At 46.1% G+C, this 18,712-nt stretch overlaps 1 protein-coding gene across 3 annotated transcripts in view; it reads left to right on the top strand.

Moving 5' to 3' along the window:
• LOC135916245 (transcription factor GATA-4-like) overlaps positions 1-18,712 on the top strand; it is a 142,001-nt gene that overhangs the window by 41,147 nt on the left and 82,142 nt on the right. For all 3 annotated transcript variants that reach the window (XM_070538798.1, XM_065449559.1, XM_065449560.1), the window contains exon 2: positions 13,173-14,257. In XM_070538798.1, coding sequence (XP_070394899.1) covers positions 13,173-14,257 — 1,085 coding nt within the window. The remainder of the gene's footprint in view (positions 1-13,172; positions 14,258-18,712) is intronic.

Genomic DNA, 18,712 nt, shown 5'->3' with positions numbered 1-18,712 from the left:
TCGCGTGCGATGCTCTACCAATTGAGCTACCGCGGCGGCGTTTCCCCATCCACTTTCTTAGGTATTTATGTGTACTAGTAGAACCCTGGGAGTGTTAGCCAGTGCCCCCACTCACAGACCTTGGCGGCGGACGTGGAACGTCTTTTTTGCCGCAGGCGTCACGAGAACGTGATCTTTTCGGGTGAAGGCAACTGGTCAATAAACCCACATATGCTACCTGAAGGCATCAATGTTGCCGGATTCGGGACCCTCGTTATGTAATAAACGAGAAGAAAGGGGGTTAACCGAGCGACCCGATAATTATTAGTCATATAATGAGAAGCCAACAAACACTGACACCAAGTACAACATAGGGGAAATTACATGTGCTTAATAAATGAAATAAAGTTATGATAAATTAATGGAAATTAAAGTGGATGAAAAAACAACTTGCCGCAGGTGGGAACCGAACCCACAACCTTCGCATGTCGCGTGCGATGCTCTACCAATTGAGCTACCGCGGCGGCGTTTCCCCATCCACTTTCTTAGGTATTTATGTGTACTAGTAGAACCCTGGGAGTGTTAGCCAGTGCCCCCACTCACAGACCTTGGCGGCGGACGTGGAACGTCTTTTTTGCCGCAGGCGTCACGAGAACGTGATCTTTTCGGGTGAAGGCAACTGGTCAATAAACCCACATATGCTACCTGAAGGCATCAATGTTGCCGGATTCGGGACCCTCGTTATGTAATAAACGAGAAGAAAGGGGGTTAACCGAGCGACCCGATAATTATTAGTCATATAATGAGAAGCCAACAAACACTGACACCAAGTACAACATAGGGGAAATTACATGTGCTTAATAAATGAAATAAAGTTATGATAAATTAATGGAAATTAAAGTGGATGAAAAAACAACTTGCCGCAGGTGGGAACCGAACCCACAACCTTCGCATGTCGCGTGCGATGCTCTACCAATTGAGCTACCGCGGCGGCGTTTCCCCATCCACTTTCTTAGGTATTTATGTGTACTAGTAGAACCCTGGGAGTGTTAGCCAGTGCCCCCACTCACAGACCTTGGCGGCGGACGTGGAACGTCTTTTTTGCCGCAGGCGTCACGAGAACGTGATCTTTTCGGGTGAAGGCAACTGGTCAATAAACCCACATATGCTACCTGAAGGCATCAATGTTGCCGGATTCGGGACCCTCGTTATGTAATAAACGAGAAGAAAGGGGTTGTGGGTTCGGTTCCCACCTGCGGCAAGTTGTTTTTTCATCCACTTTAATTTCCATTAATTTATCATAACTTTATTTCATTTATTAAGCACATGTAATTTCCCCTATGTTGTACTTGGTGTCAGTGTTTGTTGGCTTCTCATTATATGACTAATAATTATCGGGTCGCTCGGTTAACCCCCTTTCTTCTCGTTTATTACATAACGAGGGTCCCGAATCCGGCAACATTGATGCCTTCAGGTAGCATATGTGGGTTTATTGACCAGTTGCCTTCACCCGAAAAGATCACGTTCTCGTGACGCCTGCGGCAAAAAAGACGTTCCACGTCCGCCGCCAAGGTCTGTGAGTGGGGGCACTGGCTAACACTCCCAGGGTTCTACTAGTACACATAAATACCTAAGAAAGTGGATGGGGAAACGCCGCCGCGGTAGCTCAATTGGTAGAGCATCGCACGCGACATGCGAAGGTTGTGGGTTCGGTTCCCACCTGCGGCAAGTTGTTTTTTCATCCACTTTAATTTCCATTAATTTATCATAACTTTATTTCATTTATTAAGCACATGTAATTTCCCCTATGTTGTACTTGGTGTCAGTGTTTGTTGGCTTCTCATTATATGACTAATAATTATCGGGTCGCTCGGTTAACCCCCTTTCTTCTCGTTTATATATATATATATATATATATATATATATATATATATATATATATATATATATATATATATATATATATATCCTTTCAAGTTTGCAATCATGTTTTTGTTTGTGCTCGCTCGCTTTTTTCTCTTCTTACCAAGAAAATCTACAAATTGAACTCTCTGTGCTGACAGCCGCACTCATGATGAAGGCCGGACGCCCGCCGAAACATCAGTAAAGTCCCGTTATTTTTCCTACGCACTATTTGCTATTTTCCTACGTGCTATATATACCCTGTTATGCGCTCCTCTAGTCCACTTATGATCGTTTTTGTATTTCAATTGATACTTCTTTTTTCCTTCTACCATCAGGGCCTTAGCCTATCCTCCAGAGTGGGCTTGTACCATTTTTGATGGCATCTATGTCATCATCACTCTCATCGCATTGTCATCGGCATCATCGGGCCAACTCAAGGCGAACCTCCAACTACCCGCAAGAATTTACAAGAGCAATCCAATGTTCCCCGGAAGTGTGTTGAAAGGCTGTATAGTATTACGAGAGCATTAGTCAAACGTTAATATGGTATTACTAGGTATTACATTAATAATAATGTGGTCCTAATTGCGTAGAACAACTTTGTTGATAAAATAGATTCGTGCTAAGATGACTTCCCGTCTCTATACATGAAAAAAATATAATCACTAATTTCTCGTACCCGCCAGTGCTGTACATTGAAGGAGCAACTATTGTCACTGAAATACCTATGCGAATATTTTCTTCTAGATAACAAAAAGAAACATAAACTTCGAGAAAAAGAAAGAGAAGCGTTAGAGACTCCACATTTTATTGATCGAAGTTCTTGTTCTATCGCCAGTTTATTATTCAAACGAGAAAGCTGCTTGAGCTTCGTAAAATTTGGTTTGAATTTAATTGCTTCAGCTTTAGTCTCGTCTAGAGCCGTGGCACTAAGTCGCAGCGATGAGTTCGATTTTCTTCAATCTACAATACGTTCGCTACGTTAATTCCTACTTCTCAACTATCCCTGTCGTCTTTCTTCCACATTAGTGTCGGTCTGAATCACTCAATGAATCTTCTATCTCATCTCAATGTAATTACGCACTCTTCTCCTTGTTCTCACTTATACTTTTCCAATCTCTTCGTTTAATTTCTGCGCTCCTTTATATGACTACTGATCTTTGCTTCCTACAACCGCATCTTTCTCGCCGCTTCCCCCATTGTGGGTAGATGTCACGTTTAAGAACATCATCATCATCATCATCATCATCATCATCGCAATCATAATCATCATTTACTTTGGCTCAAACAAGCTTGCCACGAGTGTACAGAGGTTTCTGGCTTGCCGTGCCGCCAGAACGAAAGAAGCGAGAAGCCAAGTGTAGGGACGGAGGGAAGTTGGGGTGGGGGGGGGGGGGGGGGGTTGCTGCGAAGCGAGGCACTTGCAGGTCAAACAGTGCCGATAAGATAAGCCGCGGGGCGTCGAGGTTGTCGCGAAAGCTGCCGATGCCGTTTCGGGCGCGCCGAATTCTTCCTTCCTTAAGCGCCATCGTCGTTTCGTCGCTGGCTCGTCGAACCGAGCTAGGGTGCGCGCTCGCGAGGTGGGGACCTTCGGAGTGGGAGGAAAAAAAGAAAGAGTAGTTATCAGCGCTCGAGAAGATAAGGGACGGACGTGGAACGGTGACTGGGCCCTCTCGTTTTGCTTGTTCGTTGGGCGTTGTGCTTGCTCTCTACCGACGACGCACGAGGAGATTGCTCGCCAGCAGGAAAACGCGAGGAAAAAAGTCGCCCCCCCCCCGCTCGCACTACGTCGGCAGAACGACTCGGTTCCTGCGCTACTTTCGGAGAAATAAAAAAGAAAGAAATGACAGGAAAGGCGAACTGACCCGCAGCCTTGGTTGCGCAGGCGGGCATGTGCCGCCATCTGGGGGGCTGTGGCTGAAGTTACTTTCCGGGGCGGCAACATTAGAACGGCTATATCGACCGGCGGTTTCATCGTTTACACCAGCAGCAAGATCAAAGTCTACTCTTCCACCGTGACGAAGAGCACAACACGGCTGTTGAGAATCGATTGGATTGCTAGTGGAACACCGTATTCATTGTGCGTTGCAAGATGCGACGTTGGTTGGTCGTTCTCATTTTACAGTTTAGCACACACGGTTCTGCAGTTAGATGCCAACCAGTCGTGACCTCGTGTTTAACATGCCGTCTGTCTCCCAGCTAACGCTAGCCGAGCCGTTCAACGAAAAAAAAAAAGGTGTAGTAGAAAAACACGGTGCAGGATGCAATTATAAGACATGGTCGTCAGCGTTCTGGCAACCGGAGAACACACGTCTTAAAATCGTATCTCGCATAGTGTTTACTGAATAATTTCTTCCCGTTGAATAGCTTGGCTAACGTTCACTGAGACACCCTATATATCGCTTTCCAAGGCAGCCGGTCAGTAACCAAGAGCGCCTACGGTCGAGAAGTTGTATGCATTCAGCCAGTGCTTATTAGAATGTCTATCCATATGCGTATTTCCTCGCAGATATAGTCTTCTTCCCTCGAACTGAATTTTATCATGTACGTAAAAAAAATGTGTCTAGAAGATAAAAGAGAACATTGTTATCTTCGAGTAGTCACACATTTGATATGGACATGTTTGCACAGCGCAAAAGACGAGGACTGAAGGAAGAACACAACAGAGGCGCTGACTTCAACTGATCTTCATCATAATATCTTCAATCTTATTATAACTGACTTCTTATTGCACCAATCTTATTACAACTGACTTCAACTGATCTTTATTATAACGATGAGTTGAAATCAGCGCATGCGTTGTGTTCTTACTTCAGCCCTCGTCTTTTGCGCGGTGCAAACATGTTCATATTGAATCACCAACTCGCCCAAGCTTGCACCTTATCACACATTGGAACCATGCATATATTGTATGATTATTTGTTGCATTTAACAGGCATGAAAATTGCTTTTAAAACTGACGGCTATGGAAAAGCAGCACCAGTGGATCGAGCCAATGGCGAAGTTTAATTGTACACACAAACCACGAAAGGGGAAAAGATGGGGGGGGGGGGAACAATTGCAATTTATTGTAACTGACACCAAAGCAGATTTCCTCAACGCTTGCTATAGGCTCGAGCGAAACGTTGCTTGACGCTTATAGAGGCTTCTGCACTGGCAGCCTTTAAATGTGCCTGTTGCTGTCGTTTTACGTATTAATTTTTACTTGTTACTTGCAACGAAGTTCATGGAAAATTGAATCAGCTGTGTGGATCAGCTGTTCACGGAAATTGGACCAGCGCAGTGTTTCCACATCTATACAACAAATAAACTTGCAAGAGGACCCACAAACACTAAACTGATGGCACGGGCCAAGCAACGTTGCCACGCAAGCATGCACACAAAAGGCCGCACCACTGACCTAAGGATGACGTACCGGTTACTTTCCTTTAGAAAAGCTGTCGTAGATATATTGGGTTTATATTGACTTTTTGTTGCGTTCAGTGTACTTCCTGTTGAAATGTAATTGAACGTAGATCATGCATGATTTTTTCAAGGCTTTTGACCGCACTACCGTTATTAAGCAGTTGACCTTTTGTTCTCATCGTCATTTCTTCTGTTCGCAGAAGGCCTTGATAACTCTGCTTGCCTTGATATATATATAGTTTAGTTCAAGCAGCATGGGAAGGTAGTGTTTAGACGGGTTACGCAAAAGACAATTCTCATACATGTCATCCTTATCATGCGATGGCAATGCAAGACCGCTTACTCTCATTGTACACGTAATTTACCAGTCATGGGTCATGACGACGTGTTTGAATGCGAGGGCTATCTTAACTAAAGCATCCACCCATAGGACATTGTCTGCAAGACTTCTATCGAAATGCGATGTCAATGCTTATGCACCTTCAATTGAAATTCAAAGCCTTTATTTCTCACATAAGATGTGGGCTTATATACACCATAGAACGCATATGCGGGAGAGAATCTGACAGTCGACTGACACTCCGGCTGTACAAACAATGCCATTGTTTTTTAAATCTTGAATATGAACACACAGCCAGTTGACTCTTACATGCACGTTAGACACAGAATATCTCTCACGGCTTTTGACATCAGACAATTTTCAGTCATAGTGCGTCTGGTTATGCAAGATAGAAGGTCTAACGCAAGAAGCGTTGTTAAGTTTTCATAAATGTCGCTCTTACTTCTTGGATATTGACTCATGGATCACGCTCATGAATTCGACTCATGAATTCGCTTACGCCACGCCAAAACTCCCTATATATATATATATATATATATATATATATATATATATATATATATATATATATATATGCGTCACTGAAAAAAAAAGGTAAGAAATGAAAGAAAAGCAAAACGTGCCATATGAGCTCACCGACCGCAGTCATTTCCACCGTGGTCCGCGCTGTGCGGTCATCGCCAGGCCCTCCTGAACCGCGTGCATCGTGAGTTCGCTGCCCTCGAAGACAAAAGCTCCCAGGCGTCCGAAGCGCGAAGTGTTACGAGACCGTCTGGAGGCTACCTCCCCCGTCTTCCAGCGCGTGACCGATGTTTCTTCGCAGCCGCGACTCTGCTCGCTAATCAGGCACGGATACCGCCGTCACCGAAAATTACGGTTCTCTGTATCAGCGAGTCCATAAAAGACCGGCAAGTCCGCGTGAGTTGGGTCGCGTGAAGATCTCGGAAAGCGCGTGCCCTCGCGTTCCTAAGATAGTCGCGCGCGGATACCGAAACAGAGATAGTGGGCTTCGTGGTTGTGGCGCATGTGCGTACAGAGAGCCTTTGCTGGCGCGCCTCAGGCACAATTGCGCGTCACAGTTCCAACTCTGCAAGCGCTGTGACTTTGCACCGCTGCACCACTATTACGACTTTGTGGTCCCGTAGCGCTCGTCACCCGTTTCATGACAGAACGTTGGTAGCGAAGACTCCGAGCCAGGCGTCGATGAGAATAACAAAAGGGACTTTATACACTATATACAGGTCATTATATAGGACATGAACGGGTCGGCACTGGGGCCGAGATCTCACAGCAAACGCGACTGTTCCCGGACGGCGACGTCCGGCGAAAACGCGTGACACATCTCACCCCAGTCGAGAGCGGCACTGTGCTCCCGGTGGGTCGGCGGATCCGGTTTACGAGGCGAACGCCTCGCGGCTTTATACTCCCCGAGAACCATTGTCACTCAAACGGCCCAATACAAAGTCAGCACTCGACGGTCGTCCGAGAGGTCCAACCAGCGACCGCGCTGGCCACACGGTTCAAAGTTCGCGCGCGCGGTGACCTCCAGGCAAAAGGAGGTGCGGCGCCGGGCTGTCTGGCACTTGCTGACACGTTTGAACATGCTGCCCGCCGATGCTTCTCCGCAGGACACCGCTGCCTGACGGCTCAGCATCTTGACTTGTCAAGGGAGAATTTGGGCACTCGCAGGATAAATTCTGCATCTTGCAGATTCGGAATCCGGGTTTGTGGTAATGGCACAACAGCGCGCACCGAAGAGAACTCTGTTGGGTCTGCCCCGTATGCGATATCATGTGCACTTGTTGAAATGTATCAACTATTGTGATTGATAACAGAACACGAAGCCAACAGACGTAGAGGCCAAAGAAAGCATAGGTGAAATTGACTGCTTTTCCTCATTAAAATGTAAAATAATAAAGGCAAATGGAAGGGTTCGAAATAACTTGCTGCAATGGGAGCCGAACTCGCGTCTTCCTCATTGAGCGTGCGATGCTTTACCATTGAGTTACGGCTGAGAGTGTCGCATCGTCATATTTCTTGGGTATATGTGTATATGTGTACGAGATATAGCCCTTGGAGTGTCAGCCAGCGCCACCCGAAGCCGCGGCGGCAGATGTGGAATATTCTTTCAGCAGCAACGGTTGCGGTAGTGTGTGAACTTAGGAGTAGGTAACCGGTAAGTAAACCCTCGTATACGTTACCTCGTGGTATTAGGGCTAGCCTAGTCAAGTCAAGACACCAGCCACGCATTGAACGAGAGGAATAAGTGGGAACATAGGGGCTCGATTTTGTTTCTTCTGAGTAATTGTACTAACAATTTTACTATCTCCATAATTAAGCCACATCCTCTAAAACGTTACCAGCACAGGGCGCTTTGTAGCATTTGCATTAGAAGTTTTTACCAAAGGACACACTTCACCCAAATACTTTTTATTTCGCATGCGCATGGGCAATAATGTTCCCGGAATTCTAAAAAAAAATCGTCACGGCGTTTGGTACTTACTTCTTCCAGACACAGCTGGCTAATTTCTACGCTTCTTCAAACGCACTTATAGTGATTACGCAATATATTGCAAACGTCGTAAGTAACTCACCCACTTTCAACTTTGGCGACGCATCACCAATCACCTGCCCCTTGTTTCCACTAAATATGAACAAGGTGCTTCGTTTACTTCGTCGGGGTCATTGAAGGAGGAGGAGGAGGAGGAATAAACTTTTATTGTATAACCAGCACTTTATGATGGCCGGGCCCAAGCCTCCCACGAAGGGACGTCGAGGGCTTGCCTCGCCGCCGCCTCGCGTGCGTGCTGGGTCGCCCAGGGGTCATTGAAGAAACCAGAGTTTTTTTTTATTATTATTGCGAGGGTAAATGCCTCAGGGCATACAAGGGTATGGGATGGTGGTGAATAAGGATGATTAAATGAATGAAAAAAGATTTGCTGACCTAATGAAGTCCAAGAGGCATCGATAATGCGAACCCTGCGTCCAAGCAGTGTAATGGCTTGGATTATCCTCATTATAGAAACTCTATGGCAGAAACCCAATACATGCCTCGTGGAATTCGTTAAGATAGCAGCAAAAAAAGGAAAAGAAGGAAAGAAAACGAGTGTTCAGTAACTATTTTTGCAAAGTTTGTAATTCATCCATAAGCGTTAAGTTTTCTCCGCGCTCCACCCCTGACAGGCCCCCATTTCAACCGAATGCGAACTCGGTATCCCTACAGTTTATAACATTCGTGTTTATTATGGAGTTATGACTGCTTTTGCCATTAGTGTTCTTCTTCTGCCCTGTTGATTTTCTTCTTTCTTCTCTTCCTGGGCCCGCCTCGCTGGTGGCGTTCGTTACAGATCCCACACGTCTATTTTCAACCATCCTGAGCTGATATAGGGCACAATCGGGTAACATTACGAACAACGGCCGTATAACGCTTTCAAGCAAATGCTTAGGGCCTTTCTTTTCTCTCTTTCTTTTTTTTTGCGAATTCATTGTTACCTGCCGCTCATGAAACATTGCCCAGACATCATCCCTAAAGTTTGCTTTATTCATTCGTAATGTCAGTGAATTATTTCAGGACATGAACAAACTCCTTACGTGGGTCGTAAAATACACTTGTAATGTTACGGAACGTTTCTATACGTAATTTTCAACAAAGGTTGTAATTACCTTACACAGTTTAGACTTTTGTCGTATATATAACCCGCAACCTACTTCCCACTTCAACGCAATATGAACAACGTCCCTCCTTTAGTTGACCGAGGAGTCTTGGAAAACCACGCGTCTAGGATAAAGAACGAAATCAGAGAAAGGGAGTTATTCAGCAATTATTTTCAAAGTACGTGATTAACATACAGAGTTGAAACTTTCAGCTACAGAAGCGGGAAACCTTCGTAAGCGCTTTATGTACCACTTTAAACAGGCATGAAAAGAGGGTATCACAGTCTTCATTCAGCCCCTAATTAACCAACAAACTTCGAGATTTGTTTGCTATTCATCTTTCAGAACACAACGAAATCACGCGTGTAACGCTTTTCGAGTGCTTCCTGCCAGGAGAACATATTCGCTGTAAAGTAATTACATATTTATGCTCATCACTGCAAAAAAGAAAAATCATAACTATATGGACAGACATATACTGTGTGCGATTGAGGCAAGCCGACTTGACGTGCCTTGCATTAGCATTTAAAATATTTGAATATATATATATATATATATATATATATATATATATATATATATATATATATATATATATATATATATATATATATATATATATATATATATATATAGCCACTGCTACCCCGGCAACTCGCATCCATCCAATAAATGCAATGTGTCACCTGCATCATAGTTGCACGATATTGATTGAACCGTCACATGCAATCAACGTCATTTGCGTCCAGAGGACATTCTTTACAGTTAGCAATGTACTCTGTTAATTAGGTACGCATTGCCCAATATGATAGAAAAGAGCGTTCCGTAAGCATGTAATAAGGGGCCTGCCATCAAAAGAAAAAGAAATTTCATTACATTTTACTGTCTTTCTTTTTTCCGCATTATCCCAGCGCATGATATTAATAACACTTAAGTGAATGAACATAATTGAAACCATTGCCTTATATAATATCTGGTCATCAGATCTAAAATGCGGGGAGGAGAAGAAGAGCCAAATGTGATCGCTTTTTCTTTTTTTCGCAGAGTATGGGTGTCATTCAACTGTTTCGCTAACAAGTTTACAACCAGGATCTACTGACTGTGACATGTTCCTTTCTTTTTTAACTTTTCTTGTTTCTTTTGTGTTCTCGTGGAGCAAAGAAAACATGTGCTCGATACTCCCCTTATTTTTGTCGCCTTGGCCCTTTAAGGATAGAACAAATGAAATGAAATGTCGCTATCGCACGAAGTGTCTTGCAAATGAAGGCCAAGATGAGATCAAATCAAAAGATTGTGTCAAAGAAAGAGAAGAAGATTCGAAGCACATATTATGAAAGGGATACTGATCGTTTTAAGTATCGCTCATGTTTTAAGTATCACTCACATGCAAAGCTCCAGAGCGAGTTGCGTGTCTGTTGATCACGTGGCCTGGTACACTCCTCGAAGACTGTCATCTTGTTGGACCGGCCAGTGCTAATAAAGACTGGCCGGTCCAACAGTGGAGAGAGAAGCTCTTTAATGAAAACTGCAAGTGTTAGCCTGGCCATGTGCCTACCTTGTTAATACCTGGCTGGATCCCGATCATCATCATCGTGATCATCATCATCATCATGATCATTACCAGGCTATTGATGGATGTCCACTGCAGAACGAAGGCTTCTCCCAGCGATCTCCAATTACCACTATCTTGCACCAGTTGTCCCCACCTTACGCCTTGGAATTTCCCAATTTCATCGCACCCCACCTGCCGTCCTCGACTGCGCTTCTATTCTCTCGGCACCTATCTGTAACTCTAATAGACCCACCGGTTATCTACTGTGGGATGGAATAAGAATTTAACGATTCTATTCAAACGAACTTCCTTTTTGACCCGCCGCGGTTGCTCAGTGGCTATGGTGTTAGGCTGCTGAGCACGAGGTCGCGGGATCGAATCCCGGCCACGGCGGCCGCATTTCGATGGGGGCGAAATGCGAAAACACCCGTGTACTTAGATTTAGGTGCACGTTAAAGAACCCCAGGTGGTCGAAATTTCCGGAGTCCTCCACTACGGCGTGCCTCATAATCAGAAAGTGGTTTTGGCACGTAAAACCCCATAATTTTTTTAACTTCCTTTTTGGGATTCGTCAGTGGTCCGAGCGGCGCTCCATCCGCCTTATCACAGGTATAGACTCGGTGATAAGGTACGAGTAGAATGAAGCGAAGATAATACTTACATTACAGCGGCCCAGATTATTGTGGAAAGGGCTGAAATGATACGCGCACGATCCACGAACCGTACTCTTTAAACCCACACACTCGGGAACATAGAAACCTAATTAGGCTATCTCGTTGATACCAATATCACCTTCGCAGCGTGCGAAGGTCAGACAGGACGCGGTTACGGACCAAGTGTCTCAGATCGTGCATGTGGTTATCGGCGCATGTTCAATGCCGAAAATAGGGCGGTCTTTTGAAATACGATGCAAGATGCAGATGTATGATGCATGAAATACGATGCCAAGCCACGTCCTCCCATGCATTGCACGCTGAAGTATGCGTTAAATAGTTGCGTTCATCTAGTCTATCCTTTCATGGTATCCTGTCTCCTTGTCTTTTTACTCCCCTAGCCCTATCCCTCCAACACTTGCCGCCGTTCAGGTGTCAGCAGCCAAAGCTAGACAACTACATTGCTGTCAGCAGTAAATTCGATTCCTTCTTTTTTTCATTCTTTTATTTATTCGAATAAACAACCAATTGCATGCATATACTATGGCGACTCTAACCGCTTCTCCTCCGGTTATGCAAATCATTGTCACTTTCGTTTGCGTTACTTAAGTTGCATAATTTAAAGTGAAATCGCTACGCTAAAATATTCTTCCTTACTTTTTTATGTTGATAAGTCGGACGCAACATTCACTTACGGTCTCCTGTTTTACAGTAAGACTTGCATGCACCGATTTGCTTAAGTAAACGGTTCGTGATTTCATAAAGTTCATATCACTGTACAGTTTTTTGAAATTCATTAGTTGACTGAATTAAGCTCCTGGTATGTATCTGCGTATCTATTTGGATGGAGATGCTGCTAGCTAACGTGAAAATATTTATTACGCGCAGCACATTCTGTCGCTGTGGTTTTTTAAAGAATCAGCTTCACTGCAAAACCCAGAGCACACGCGAGTTTGGCTTCACTGTTAAGCGTCCCTGTAGCGCAACATAAGCAATGTCAAGTGCGGACGTGTGAAACGGACTGTGTAATGCTGCCGCGGTAAGATGCGGCGTCATTGCATGCATATGTAAGCGTGAAGAGGAATCAGAGATAGTATAATACATGCCTTATGCAATATGATAACTTTAATAAATTATGAATTAGTAAGGAGTACAAAGATAGCTAAAGAAGTGGCGACAGGAACATAGTGATGTTAGCTTTATGTTTGTCTTTCCAGTATTTTAAAAATGGCGCGCATCAGCGCGGATAAAACCGTTATACAAGTATGAGCTTTTCGATATGTTAAGCATTCCCCTCGCCTCTTTCGTTACGAATTTGCTTGTGCGCGATGGTTTGACTGAACGCACCAATGTTTTGGTTTCTCTGGTTCAGGAAAGATTAGTAATACAGAAATGTTACAGGACCCTTATATAATCTAGTGCTGCAGTGTTTTATTTCTTTAAGTGTACATGACATACTTTGTCGGTTACAGTTTCCTGCTGAGTCAACAGTGTTGTTCTTACCGGTAGAAGTGGAAACAAGTGCGTTTTCCTCTAAATAATTTGAAGCATGTTTTATTTTTAAAGTGCTAAATTCAAATTTTTCGTTAGCGTTGACATACGAATCACCGTGCGCGCTGATGGTAAAAAGGCAAGCAATCCCTCGAACGTGTATCAATATGTCTATGCACCATCCGTGGCGCAGGGCGATGGAGCAAGAGCTGCAACAGAAGGCTGCCGCCCAGCAAGCGGCTCAACAGGCCGCGCAGCAGGCCGCTCAACAAGCCGCCGCTCAACAGGCTGCTCAACAAGCCGTCCAACAGGCCGCTCAACAAGCCGCTCAGCAAGCCGCCCAGCAGGCCGCTCAGCAGCAGCAGCAGCAGCAGCAGGTCGCCCACCAGGTGGCGACACCCGTGCCGACGCAGCAGCAGCAAGCGCCGTCGGTGACGGCGGCCGCCTCGCAGCAGCAGCAGCCGCCGTGGTCGCCCGGACCAGCCGCGAGAGGCGGGGCTCCTTCCCCAGAAGTTCCCCAGGTGTCCCTAGGCGGCGGAGTCGTCGTGTCGGTCTCGGAGGCGGCCGAGGCGTCGCCCGAGGCCGCGCCCCCGTCGGCCGTCGGCGAGGCCCCGCCCCCGAGCGGCTCCCCGTCGGGTCCGCAGGGCCCCACTCCGGTGGCCGTGACATGCAGCTTCGCGGCGGACGAGCACAGCCCGGCGAGCATCAGTAGCCTGAAGGCCCTGAACCCGGTGGACGCCCTGCCGCCGCCGGTGGGCGATGACAAGGAGCTGCTCTATCAGTCGCTCAGCTCCTCCACCATCATGGTCAGCACGTACGGCACGCCCCAGTACGCGCAGGGCTACGCCGTGGCCAGCTCTCCCTACCCGAACCGGCAGGTCGCCGCCGAGCAGGTCTACGTCAAGGCGGGCAGCGGCGGCGGCCTCAGCCCGCCGGCGTACGCCCCGGCGCACCAGGGAGGCGAGCTGGGCGGCTCGCCGCCGTCGTCCATGTACCCGCCGCTGAGCATGTACGTGCCCCAGGCGCAAGCGTGGCAGACGGGCGGCCAGCTCGAGACCACGCACAACGGCTACGCGCTGAGCCCCGGCTCGGCGGCGGCGCTCGTCGAGGACGGACGCGGCGTGGGCAACGGCTCCGCGGCCAACGGCTTCGCGCCCTTCCCGACCCAGTACCTGCGCTCGGACATGTCGTGGTCCGTGTACGACAACAGTGCGTCGCTGGCCGCTATGCCGCAGCCCGCCTACGCCACGGACTCCATGGGCCGGATACTCTCGCCCGGTGAGCTGCGACCGCCTCCTTGCTTCTCGGTGGCGCTTATCGCGCGCGCGCACGCCGCCTTATCGCCGCCGTGCCGACGGCCCATTGGGCGCCGTGTTTTCCCGATAGCGGCGGCCGCGATAGCGCTTTTCTGCCGGCCCACTTCGCGGGGCCGTCTTCGTTGTTGTATATATATATATAGGGTTGCGGGGAGAGATAGCTGGCATTGGGGATGCCTTTCCGGGGCGTCGCGGCTTCATTATCCGCGGTCGGATGATACGCCCATCAGCTGATGAACGCAGGCGGGGGATGCCACTGCTTTTGACGATCTTGTTCCGCGTGACTTCACCGTGGTTTGGGATTCACTGCGACAGAGGCATCGGCGCAGTCGTCGCGTGCGCCTTATCTCTCGGGCAACGTGTGTCCCGCACGTCTGGCAGGGTATATATGTTGGTATACATGGGACTCTGGATGCTGTAAAATTCGAGGAAGCTGCGTTACGCTTTACACCGACGGTGAAGTTGGCAGTGGTGAGGGGGATGTCTGCCACGCGGTGGAAACCCCCCTCTTGTACAGACTGGCTGGCTGGCTGGCTTGGAGCCAGGAGTTCCGCTTTTCACTGCCGCCTCTGATCTTTTGTTTCCTTTATTTTTTTCACGCGATGAACTCGATAGCGAGATTCTTGCCACTTTCACTGATTTGCGTCCGCGTGGTAATGTCGCATACATTTTTTGTTTACATGAATGAAGTCTCAGGTTTTCTTCCCCCAACGTGAATCGTGCACGCGTCTCTCCGTACGCCCGTTGCATGACAAATCTTTCAAACAACACGATATTGACATGCTGTTTATCTACTTGTATCTGAATGGAATCAAATAAAGACGAGCGCAATGTTTAGTTTGCTGCAAAACAAGTACGGTCATATTTTCGCGATGTCATTGCTACAAGGTACTGGTTGTTAATAGAAACAGGGGGTATGCCATCTATAACTTTGATTTTGGAAAGCACAACACTCTGCCGTAAAAATTCTATTAACTTCGAGGACATCTTTACGTTCGTTTTTACATATTCAGCAACTCGTACATTTTTTTTGTGTGTGTGCTCTGTGTTCATGCAGTTCTGATGAGGCGCAGAAAGTACATTTGAGGGGCACAAAATAAGTATACATAGGCATATTTGTGTAGCCTCATCTTCCTTATTTATTGCAGCAAAGAAATAATCAATTAATGAAACGTAAGCACCACATAATTAGCAAAATAAATATTAAACTAGCGGATCACTCAATTAAGCATATGTATATGTGGCTCTTACCTATTATAGAGGAAGAAGATGGAAATTAAGAAGAACACAAAGAACAAAACGATACCCAGAGCAGAAGCGCACCCTTTGACATCCATTTCATACGGTGAACAAAATTAACCATCACATATAATACGGGAGCAAGCGTTGACAGAGAATGCAGCGCGAAATACGCCGCTGTCAAACTCAAGGAGAATTCGTAAAGACGCGCCAGCCACTTACGTTCGCTTCCTCCGGTGACGTCAAAGCGCAGGCACTCCTTTCAATATATACATATACCGGCCACTGTGAGTGACTATGCCAACAACGCTTGGAAAGCGGTGGCATGGAGAGAAATATGGACGGACTTTGTACTGAATCTTTGCTAAAGTCGTTACAGAAACGTCGCAGTTCCATCGAGTTTTCGCAGCAGTATTCGATATATACACCTTCTGTCGAAACGCAATCCAACGGCGTGGCTTTTGTTTACGCCGAATGGTTCATGTTCGGGTGCTTGTTTGACAGGGTGCTTTGACAGCACTATTAAATGTGTAAGACGGCGACTAAGACTTAGTGTGAGCCCAGTCGGGCTTCAATGAATTATACAGTTAACCAGATTATTGCTGGCACATACACTCTCTCATTCTATAATAATATAGCTTCGATGATCTTCGTAGCAGAGCCCGAGCACTCTAAGGCGACCAATCGAACGTGCCGTCACACTGTCACTGAGTATAGCCGATTAAACATTACTGTAGTCGTGTAGAATTTCATGCAACAGTCCAAAAGAAAGCTCGGGAGCAACGATATTCGTTTATATAGTACAGAGCTGACTGCTACCTGGAGGTATACCGGTGAGGAATCATCGGAGAGGAATAATCGATTCCTCTCCTTTGTGTTAAACTGCAAATTTGAGCCGTACGTTGTACACTGACAAGTTACGTTGTACTTTTTATTCCCCCCCCCCTTTACTCAATGCCCTGTCCAGGGGCCTGTAAGGTATGTCCAATAAATAAATAAATAAAGTTCACTGTATACGCTGAAGTATTTCCGTTCTGTACGTCGAACGTCCGAATATATGTTGGCTCGCCTCGTGTTCGAACAAGCGCGTTAGTATATAGTCATCAATAGTTATGAAGGAGCTGGGTTCTTCTTCATTACCGGTTATTCTGCTTTCTTTCAACATCAATGTAGACTATATACTACCTATATACTTCGCGATAGTGAACAATTTAAGCTGGAAGATATATATAAGAACACGGCCTGTTTGTATACAGAAGGTGAAACGCGAACCTCCTTCGCGTTTATATCTATATATATCTCCTATATCTTTCTCGCACACCACAAAGAAACATTTCCTTGTTCACATTTTGTTCGTGACGCGTTTCTATCTCAGGCTGACATTTGCCGGCGGTCTCTCGAGGATCCCGATCGCTGTCTCTATGCGGTCCAGATCCTGTCTTTGTGAACCATTGGTGCACGTGCGCGGATACACACACATAAACACACACACAAAGGACTTGTGAATTGTGAAGTTTGCAAGAAAAACAAAACTATTCGAGGGAACTGTGAATGGTGCTATATAGTCTCTATACGGGGGCCGGCCGCAAGCATGGTGTTTCATCCAGCGAGGGAATGGTGGGCCGAACGTGGGTTTGCTTACACTTTGCCTTTCTGGCTTCAAACGGCTTCGAGAGGCGTTGCAAATGACATAATCGTCTCCAACAAACATTTTTGCGCCACGAATGCGCAACATTTCTGAATGATTACGCATCTGCGCAGATACTAATCGAATTGTTCTGTTCGGAAAACTACGGGTACGTATAAAGTTATAAAGACAAAGCGCACAATAAGTAACGTCACAGGAACGGATCGAAGCCTCAGGAACGAAGGTTAAACAAATTCATGTACACTATATATACCATCATTCCTATCGTTGATGAACGTTCGCAGAAGTAATTCTTTTTGTGGGAAGCATATCTCTTGTTAACGGCGAGCTTGTGCGGTCATGTCCACTATCACTGTAATATAACTTACAGCCTTAAAAGTCGAAAAGGGTGTAAATGTGTCTATAGTTCACACCCTTAGGGTCTTACTTATATAACATACACCCTAGGGGTGCGAGTTATAGACACATTTACACCTTTTTTCACTTCTAAGGGTGTAAGTCATTTTACAGTGTAGATTAAAGCGAATCACGATTTATAAACAGAGACTATTTACAGGGATGGCCAAGATGGCTAAACACGCGCAAACGTTTCGCCCTTCCTAGTCTTCGTTATAGTCCAAGGAGGTGGCTCGTAACAATGCCTTTGTTCTTGCGCGTGGCTTTCTCCTTGATGCATTCTTAAACTTGTCACCTTTTAAAAAGTGTGACAGCGTAGAATTAAAGAACCGTCCGCCTATTCGTACGAAATTTACAGCGCCCGAAGCTGCTTGCTTCGCTATAACACTTTGTTTTGATGAGGCCCACGTCCAAATATAATTCGACGCACGACGTTTGCGCTTGATGGAATACAGCAAAAACAAAGACCTACACACCGCGTTCCGCGAAACGAAGCGATCGTGCTCTATGACTATGTATATATATATGTATATACACACACACGACAGTCGTGATATACACCTACTGCGTTTTACGATTATCACAAATATTAGGAGCAAGGCAACGCCACGTGCGAGGAAGGTATTCTCGAATTTATGCGATATGTACGAGGACAAAACAGATGTCGAACACGCCGAAACAAAACGCGTTGAATGTGGCAGACCGCAAGCGCCCTAAGCAGTGGGTCCGCAGTTTTCCTGCCAGTGTCAGGGGCCATGGCAAAGAGATTTCGTCGAAACGTACACACGCACGGATTATAAACGGGATCTCCGGTTCATTTTTGTTTGCCGATATCAAAACGGCGTATGTTATATCACGCGTGCATTGTTCTAAGTGAATGAATCCCGGCCTCTACCGTGCGAAAACCATAATTCGATTACGAGGCATAGTTGTTCGTTGCGTACATTGCGTACAAACCACATTCTGTTTGAACGTGGTTTGATATGTCCTCTTGTGTTATGTATAGATGGACGGCTGAGGAGAGACTGAAGAGACGTGTACCTCGGTTATTCTATTTTCCTATGCTGTATTAGAATCATGTTATCACGCCTATACATATATACAACGTGTCGATATATCGTCATCACACTTATA

This window comes from Dermacentor albipictus, chromosome 5, assembly GCF_038994185.2.
Source record: "Dermacentor albipictus isolate Rhodes 1998 colony chromosome 5, USDA_Dalb.pri_finalv2, whole genome shotgun sequence".
Lineage (NCBI taxonomy): Eukaryota > Metazoa > Arthropoda > Arachnida > Ixodida > Ixodidae > Dermacentor > Dermacentor albipictus.
This window is presented reverse-complemented; position numbering and strand designations above follow the sequence as displayed.